The sequence below is a fragment of the Thalia democratica genome, unplaced genomic scaffold (genome assembly GCF_965202585.1).
Source record: "Thalia democratica unplaced genomic scaffold, ktThaDemo2.hap1.1 HAP1_SCAFFOLD_2041, whole genome shotgun sequence".
Classification (NCBI taxonomy): domain Eukaryota; kingdom Metazoa; phylum Chordata; class Thaliacea; order Salpida; family Salpidae; genus Thalia; species Thalia democratica.
Window position 1 is genome coordinate 1,988 of NW_028140821.1, and position 10,013 is coordinate 12,000.

At 24.9% G+C, this 10,013-nt stretch overlaps 1 protein-coding gene across 1 annotated transcript; it reads right to left on the bottom strand.

The window, feature by feature from the left end:
• Positions 1 to 4,252: 4,252 nt before the first annotated feature.
• Positions 4,253 to 9,421, bottom strand: LOC145849074 (uncharacterized). Its single transcript, XM_082954157.1, has 3 exons — positions 9,363 to 9,421; positions 6,136 to 6,278; positions 4,253 to 4,482 (listed from the first exon to the last, which is right to left on the bottom strand). The coding sequence occupies exons 1-3, from the start codon at positions 9,419 to 9,421 to the stop codon at positions 4,253 to 4,255; spliced, it is 432 nt and encodes a 143-aa protein (XP_082810283.1).
• Between the last annotated feature and the right edge of the window lie 592 nt (positions 9,422 to 10,013).

Sequence of the window (10,013 nt, forward strand, 5' to 3'; positions counted from 1 at the left end):
AGTTCAAAATATTTTAAAAGTGATAACTAAAACATTACTTTTAATAAACAAATTAAATCGTCTTTACAAATAAAAATTATGAGCTTGTAATAATTAGATTGCTTTAAACATTTTTATTTTATAAAATATACCTTTAAAGATAAAAGTTTTTTTTATAGATTATATTATTGACTGTCAAAAACTTTAAAAACCTTTTGTAAATGTATACTTAAATATAATTGTATTTTTAGACCAAGTTATTGCTTTAAATAAAAATTTAAGACACGCATAATTATATACTGTACAAAATGAGTTATATTATTTTAAACAAAATTTGATGGTATTACAAAAGAAGATTTTTTTTTACAATAAAAAAAATTTTAATATATTCAAAACAAGTTTTACAAGAGTATTGGACTCTTCCCTTATTTATACTTGTAAGTTCTAAAAACAAATATATTCGGATTATTATATTTTACTTTTTTATGCAGAAAAAAATTAAAATCTTTCTATTTTATAATAATTTTATTTTTATTCTGTTTGGCAGAGAAGTAACTTGTTGTAAATATTTAACAGATTCATAAAATATTCAGCTTAGGTTATTAATCAAAACTAATATGTGCAAATAAAAAGCATATTAACCACAACCATGATGATTAATCTCTGTCTATATATCTTAGAAACATACGTGCATCATAAATCAGATATTAATATTTGGTCGCTAAAGTTTTCTACAGACATGTTAAGTTTTTACTTTGCATACAAAAACTGATATACCTGTAAATAGTGTTTTTAAATGACTACTTAGCTTTAACGTTACACTACTTTTTTCTAACTTTTGTACTTAGAACTTTGTTTAAAGTTGAAATAGAAAAAGTTTTGAACAACTTACAACAATATTGCGACTTGTGTTAGTGCAGAAAAATCAACAAAAGTTTTTACCACAAGTCAAATTTTATCATAAAAACCCAAATAATGTTTTCTTTTTGGGGCTGAGATATTTCGTGGAGCTAGTGTGCTTATCGCGTTTTAATTACACACAAACACTTTATACCAGATTTGTATAAAAAAACCATAATAATAAAAAAATAAATATAAATAATGTGTTGTTCTTAGAATTCGGAATATGTTATGGAGCTTGCGTGTCTTAATTCGTTTTAGTCACATACAAAATAAATAAAACTTTACACTATTCTACATTTAAATAAAGTAACCTAATGTGTTCTTCTTGGGGCTGAGGTCGGTCATGGAGCTTGCGTGTCTTAATGCGTTTCTGTTCTTCTGAACGATCGCTGATTGGTTGGTCAGACTCGAGTGCAGTCTCTCATCTGTTTGAAGATTTCAAAATTAAAAACTAACATTTTGATATTAAATTTAGATTATGTTTACATGCTTAAATCACTGAATCCTATGTAGAATTAATATAGGCTTTTGTCTTTTACATAACAGCTAATAAAAAAAATGTTTTTATGAACTTTTAAAATAAAGTTTTAATTTTAACTATTATATATAATTCTAAAGTTATAATTTTGGGGGCAGACTTGATGTGGTTTCTCGTCCTTAATACAATAAAAGAAACAAAATAAGTAAAATAGATTTTTGTTTTGCATTTTAGTTGTGAACCAATTAAGTATTGTTACCTAATCCCAAATGCAAAGAAGAGTTTTTTATTATGGTGTCTATTTGTGTAACTTATACGATATTGATCTTGAACTAAGCGTCTTTAAAAAAAAAACTTAACATTGCAGCATAACTAAAAGATAGCTTTTCAACAAAAGTATATAACAAAACATTGGTATATGTAAACTATTTTTTGCATTTATTTTATAAGTTAGCTCGAAGCCAATATTTTACTGTTAAATTTTTTTTCTTACATTTTAAAAGTATGACTGTAGTTTTTTTAATGTTTTGTTAAATGCATAGTGCTTGGTATAAGGTCAACCTACCGAAAATAATATTTCTGAAATTTTTAATGGAAAGTACAGTTATAAATGTAGATCTACATGTTTGCATGCCAACTTTTTGTTTCTATTGTTTATTGTTTATTTTTCGAAATAAATAAGTCAGCCAACTAGGTTAATATTTTATTTGTAAATGTATGACCGCAAAAGTACAATAAATTCTAAATTCTAATTTCTTAGTTTAAATATAGTCGGTTTAAATCAATAAGAAAGTTTAAGTTAAAAACATTAGATTTTAAAATTGATTTTTTTAAATATTGCATTTTATAATTTTGCAAAGTTTCTATATTGAAATTATAAAACACAGTTATATATTAAAAACTTTAAAAAAATTACAGTCAAGTTTATTTTTATTACAAAACATAATTGATTATAATTTTTTTTATATATAACATTTTATATTATGTTTTGTACAATTTTTTTATACTCATTATAATACTAATGATAGCCAGAGATAGGTAAATTTTGTCTTTAAGTTAAATATATTAACCGTAGCTAAGATAAAAAAAGTTAAAAATTATACATATTTTTTAAATAAGTGTTTGAATTGTAAATACGTACATATCATTTTAGCTATACACAACAAAATTAATTTTTCAGAATGCACATTTTATTCATTTTTATATTAGTTAAAAAACAACTCTTCCATAGATTTTCTATAAAAAAAACTGTATTTAATTAATTTAGGATGTTTTTAAAAACAACTTTCAAGATGATTGATGTGTTACTATTTTAGCGTATAATTGACTTTAATTTCATTAATTATCAGATTAAACTTTCCAGGCTAAAAAGTCAACATAAAACTTTGTCATAAAAATATTTTCAATGTTGCAGAGAGATTTCAAGTGTAAAAGTTCAGTAATATTGGTGAATTTTGAGGCATACACATATGGAGTTTTTGATGCTAAATTGTTCAGAAGAGTTAAAATTTTTATTATGTTTAAAACTTTGATATATTTTTTTTTACAGAATAAAGTTTAATTTTTTCTCAGAAAATTATACTTAAAAAAAAACTTATTCAACTGATGATATCGTTTGATTTAGTAAAATATTGTTTTGTTAATAAAATTTAAAAGTTCAAATGGAAAAATTTTAAACGTAAATCATAAAATGTTCTACTTTTAATTTTTCTAACTCTTATGATATTGCGTAAGTTTTAAACAACAACACCAAAATTCTATAACTACTTACATTCATTGTACAATGTGAAAAACACACAAATAAAATTCAGGCGAATTTATACTAAATTAAATTTAGTAGCCATTCAATTGTGTGGTGTGTTAAGTGCGTTGTGCAACTTTGCGCTTTTAAAACAACAATAATTTGGCTTCGCGTCGAACACGGAGGAACGCAAAAGTTCCCGCCAACTTTCCATTCAGAATAGAAACGAAGTAGTTTAAACTGTTCAGCTCATTTAATTTGTAAAAAAACTACTGCTAATTGTCACAGACAGTTAAAGGTTCTTTTTTGAATAAATTCAAGAAGCTTTCTTTTTGTTTTTAAAACTTTGTTATATAATAGTATTTAGGGTAGTTTTTATAATAAAAACGTTTTTAGTTGTGGTATTAAAAAAGAACTTACTGGATTTTAGAGTAAAACGTATTTTATCTACATGCATTTAAAATATCTTTTATGGTGATGTAACTTTTAAACTAAATGTTTAAATTTTTTAATATTTTACGGCTAGATGTGTTTCTAATTGAACAAAAACTTTATTTTTTTAAATTCCGTAAAAACTGTATATTTAGATATTACCAACTTATATAATTGTATTTTGACAAAAATAATTAGTACAAAACTTTATTTTAAGTTTAATGATTTAGACTTGTGTATGATTTTTGTAAAGTTTTTGTAATAACTTTATGTATAAGAACATAAAAGTATCGCTAAGTATATACTCAAATAGAAAGGAAAATTAACATAATACGTTTATAAACATATACCAAACTAATTAAAAAAAACGAATATCTTATAATACAAATAATATAATATTAATTAAATAATTAAGTAAGCACAAATATTTATTTATTTGATCAACTAAAAGGAATTTATTTTAATTTTAAGTTTTTACAAAAAAAGATGTTTTTAATTTCTTTTGTAATAAACTAACAGATAAAAATAATACTAAATTAATACACAACAAAGTAAACTGAATAAATAGTAGGTTTTATTGATTGCTAAAATAAAATTATTTATGTTTTTCTCTTGTAAATAATCCTTAAGTTAAAATAAACACATATATAATAAAACGAACCGAACATTCTGTAAGTTTAATTTTCTTAAACAAAACAAAAAATTAGTAATAATAACTATTAGCAAACTAAATCTACATAAAACGAACCGAATCTGTGGTAGGTCGGGGATTCCCCGTGGACTTCCGTCATCGGCCTGTTTCGCCTCCGGTGGGTTTGTGGCGGGAAAAATGATATTTTGGGCGAGTGGACGCCCCCGTTCTCCACCGTCGTGCTGGCGGTTTCGCAAACCGGGCTTCCCCCGACGTGGTTGTCGGGGCTGGAGAGCGAAGTTTCGCTGATTCTCTGTTCTGGGGAAATATTTAAAATAAAAAAGTGGTTTTAGTAATTTGAGCTGTTGTAAATATCCAATTTCACTAGTTGTTATTAGCAACAAAACCAATAACTACATTTTTATCCTAAAAGAATTTCAGTAGTTTAGCAAAATAACGGTATACTTATAAATCCCTTTTGTATAATTCCCATCCGTGCACATTTCCCACCCATTTACTTTCTTTAAAAATATAAATGTATATATATATATTTACCATCACTCTTACCCTTGACCCATACCCTTGGTCAGTAAGCGATTCTAGGACTTGATCGGGTGGTAATTGTTAGGGTATGAATTTATCACGGGTTGAAACTTTGCGGTTCCCAAAATAACGATGTTTTTGAGTAACTTTTATTGAAACAAGAATTATTATGTTAAAATTGTTTTTAAAGAACAATACATATTGCTATACTTATTTGCAGGAAAAATTACCTAAAATATAGTTTATAAAATTTAATTTTAATGCAGTATATTGGGTTTAGCTTGTTTACTAAAAAATGTTACGCAAAAACTTGTTTTAATTCGGTTGTTTTTACAAAAGTAAATATTTTAACAATAGAAAGATTAGTTGTCGGGGCTGGAGAGTGTAATTTCGCTGATTCACTATTCTGATTGATGGTTTTGATTTGAGAGAAACTTTTGGATTAAATTATTAATAGATTAAGTAACGTTTTTTAGATAAATTAAAGCAGTAATGTTTGGTTTTCACTAGTTTGAGTTAGTAGTTTAACCAATAATATTTAAAAGCAAAATTAATTTAAAGATAAAATTGTTTTTAAAATGATACAATCTGTCAGATATAGCTGTGTTTGTTGACTGTGAAAATTTAAAACTTAAAAAGTTGGTGAAGTTAAGGTTATTCATTAAATATTTTTTTATCACCAAATATACCACTTTGACTAATTATTCTAACTGAAATAATTAAAATATTAATGTTTTTGTTTTCTTCGTGGAATAAGTAGTTTGACGTGTAACTATTAATTAAAACGTACAATCAAACCTATTCTAAATTGTTTACCAGAAAAGAACTTTAAAGGAGTTGAACAAAAGTTTTAATTATTAATTAACTGATGTTATTTTTAAATGTACATGCAACAAAATAATAACATCATTCAACAAGTATTATTGACATGTAACCGCGAAGATCTTATCACTTTTATCGTCTAATAATTTTTAATCTCACAAACTGCTTTTCACAATGAGCACTGAAAACACATTTAACAACAATAAAGTACGCTTTTTGCACCCAATGAAATGTAGATAATCGGATAGAACTTTTTTTTGTTAATATGATAACACGTCAAAGTTGTTCTAGATATACTTAATTTTTTTAAACAAAAAAAGAAAGTTATAGAATTATAAAAATTTAATAAAACTATTTGTTTCAAATTTCTTTTCAATATAATGACGTGTCAAAATTTTGCGGACCAGTTACAAATATACAAGTTTAATTATTTAAACTATATTATTTTTTGAAATAAAAATATATATGCTTTTTTTTTAATTAATTAAAACCAATTTAAAAGAAGTTTTACTACAAACTCTTTTTACGAAAAATTTCAGATGTTCAACTAAAACTCAGAAAACTTTCTTACTAAACACTTTTTAAAACAATTGTGACGTCACAAACCTTCGTCTTCGAACACGTCGCCAGTGTTGTTCGATGACGTCATGCGGTCCACGTCATCCAGGGGGATTTTCCCTAAACTGGAAGAGTTGTGGTGGTTTTTGTTGTTGTGCTCGTTCACATCAGCGAACCTTACAGAGGAAAATCTGAAATAGAAAAAACATTATTTTAAAAAACATTAAAACATATTTTATAGATCAAAAGAAAACTAAAACATAAAAAAATAAAAAAACAAGAACATGTTTTTTTTTTAATTTAACTTTAATTGAAGACATTTTATACTTGTAAAAATTAAATTTGTTCTGATGTTAAAATTGATAAACACAGGAAATAAAATGTTAAACAATTACTTTGATAATGAAAATAATTTTAAATGAATTTATACTAACGACTGTTATCTCATCGCTATAATTTTTTACTAATTGATTGTTTTGTAAAGTTAATATATATGAGAGTAAGTTTAAATCAAAAATTAAAATTAACAAAATGACAGTGCAAATTATTGTTTGGTAGTATAACAGTTTAAATCAAAGTATAAAAATAGAAGATACTTAAAATAGAGGGTGTTATCTCAATACGCACTTGTATCTGCTGTATGTTAGTAAAATTGAATTGTTTCAAAATATAGTGTTATAAGTATCAAAAACTTTGACTTATGATAAGTATATTACGAATTATGTATATAGTAATACATTTTAGGCTTTTATGGTTCTATTATTTTGATAAAGTATAATTTATTCCAATAAGTACAAACTTCAAATATTTAATTAGATTTGAAAAACAGAAAAGTAAAGTTTACAATAGTTGCAATTTTCAAAGTTGAAATTTGTACGTTTCTCCTGTTTTTAAACTAATGGATTTTTGTTTTAAATAAATTTACTTTACTACACTAAATAGCTAAGTCGTAAAAAATACAAAAATAGTATATCAACAAGTAAATTATCCACAATATAAATGTTCAGTTTTAAGACTAAACATTTTTGAAGATATTACTTTTGAATTTCCAAATATAGCTTTATTTATATTACTCCCGTACAACGTAAGCTTTAAAATAGCAAGTACTAACGTAATATCATAAAATTTATATAAACTGCTTGTATTTTATTGTTATTTTAAAGACAACATTGGCTTTAAAGTAGCAGTTAAATTAAAAGTTTTTCAACTGTAAGGTAAAAACTATTCAAGCAAAGAATTAGATGCGTCTCAATAGACAAGTTTTCTTCTAAATTGTTAAAACAACATTTGAAATATCAGAAAAGAGAACTAAAGTAGATGTTAAACGTTAGTGTCTTTAAATTAACACGGTATATAGCACGTTTTTTGTACTTCATATTTGAAATTTTATAAAAAAACAAAATACCTTGTGATTTTAAAGACCTAATTTAAAGTTAAAAGTTATTTAATTATGACATCAAAAACGTTTTAACAAGTCTGATAAAAATTAACATTTAGAACACTTTTTTTACGTTGACAAGCTTTGCAAAAATTATTTAGTTGCATAAAATGCAAATTTGAAAACACTTTTTGTAGCAAACTTGATTGTGTCGTTTTATTTTAAACCAATCTATTATCTTGTCTATTTCCGATTATTTTTTACTATCACTGTTTTATCTTTAAAAGGTTTTAAAAGTTTATTTTGTTTCATAAAATAAAGGCTACAAACTTTACAACTTTATTTGAACATAATTCAAACATAGCTATCAATTTTATTCTAATATTGAGTGCCAATAAAGGTTTTTAGGTTCGTTATTTGTTACTTTAATTTTGTTAAATGCTGTTTCGGTACAAAGCTAAAATGCAACGCAATTAGAGACTATTTTTAAGCTTTAGCTTTAAAAAATAAAAAAAAGTAAATTGGTTTGTGTTTTGTGTATAAAAAATGTAAACAAAGGCTTTAATTTACCAACCCTAGCAACTAACAACCCTAGTAACCAAATAATAACCTTTTTTTACAGCTGATAAAAGTGTTTTCACTAAATTTTTTTTATTTTCTCGTAATAAACAATCGTTTAATGTTTTTTCAAACCATGTTCAAATATAACCACCCAGCTAATCTGATCAAATTGTAATTCTATTGTCTGCCTAATCAAGTTTAATCCAGGGCATTTACACGTCACAGTGGCAAGTTGGTGGGATTTGGTTGCCACTAGTAACGACGACTTAGCAGGCTGGCAACAGGCCAAGCGCTAATCCGTTGCTATGGCAACACACGTGGTTTTAAAATCATCGAAAATTGTGTTAATGCGAGCTACTAGGTATAATTGATGCAGTTTATTTATCTTCTTAAAGTGAAGTTATAAACGCTTAATGCCTATAAGAAAATATTAAGTTAGTTTGTTTTACTTGAAACTTTTAAAGTTTTAATGCTTACTACAAATGGTCAGTATCAAGTTTGATTTTAAAATAATTATGCGAAAAAGGTTCCTAGTCAAGTTAAATGTCAAAGTTGTAGCTTTTTTAATTCTAAAAATTCAGACATGTTTTATTTCGTTTTATTTAACCGCAAATAAATAATAACTATATGTAAAGTATTCTTGAAGGTAATTTTGATCAAAAATTAGGGTAAAGTTAAATTGAAAATTAAAAGGAAAATCTAAACCACATGATTTAGACTTATTCCAAAGATTTGAAGTGATGAAAAATAGCAGACAACAAAGATTTATTTAAATTCAATGCTTTTCTGTTTCTAAAGTGTAAAATATTCAAAAGTGTTATTGTTGACGCGTTATCAACACTGACCTCCGTAATGGACAATCGTAATTAGCAATTAGAAGTGCTAATTATGGCATAGGTGACACATCACAAATTACTTTAATCTACAACACATACACACATCTAAGCGGTGATCGAGCAAAATAACCTTCAGTTCTCATGCCCTAAGGCAGCATAAAAACTAAATTGAAACTTTTAATAATTTATGTATAAATAAGAGATTATGAGGCAACTCAGTATGGTAAAATGCAAGTAGAAAATCAATGGCATGTTTTATGTAATTTTTATTGGATTAAAGTTTAAAAGTTAGTAATTTATGACTTTTGGTCGTAAAAATTGAGAATGCCCTTGTAAATTTGATCGAGATAAAAGTTCTAGGCCATAGATTGTTTAAAAGTTTATACTTTAATTTAAAGATAAGCTCTAATTTTTATAGTCAAGTATCTTAATTAATAAAATAGAAATGAAATTTTAAATTTTCTTTCCAAATTACTTGGAAATAAAAGTTATCTTCTTACTTCTTTTTTAGCCATTCCGGAGATTTGAATGTTTTTGCTAATGCGTCTGTCTTTTTCATATTGTCTAAAAAAAATAATTTTAAATGGCTTATATGTTGTTTATTAGTTTATTTGAAAACGTGTTTATTATACTTGAAACCTTGACTAATATTTACTATTTAGTAATAATATTGTAAATACGTTTAATAATATATTACTTAATGATAATAAATATATTAGTTAATTTAGCATTTAGTAAAAAGAGAGAAACAACTTTAAACAAATAAATAGTTGAACTATTTTCTGCTACTACGATAAATACGGAAAAGAAGTACTAACTTAATTATTGGTTTTAAACTTCTACTTCAGGTAATCTTATTAAATAAACTCAAGTTTAATATCTAAAAATTTTATATTTATATTTTATCTAATTAATTTCTATTCATCTTAAAGATGAGGTATTTTTTAAAACATAATTATTTGTTGTAACACTAAAGAAAAACCTAAAATTTATAATTTTTTTATAGATTTTAAGAATTAAGTCAAAAAAAATCTGATGACAAATAAAACTTATAATAAATAAGTACTATTGGCTTTACAATGTAATTGTATGATTAGTAAACTTCTTTTTAAAAGAAAGATTCTTTAAGTTTAACAAACAAACAACGAGCT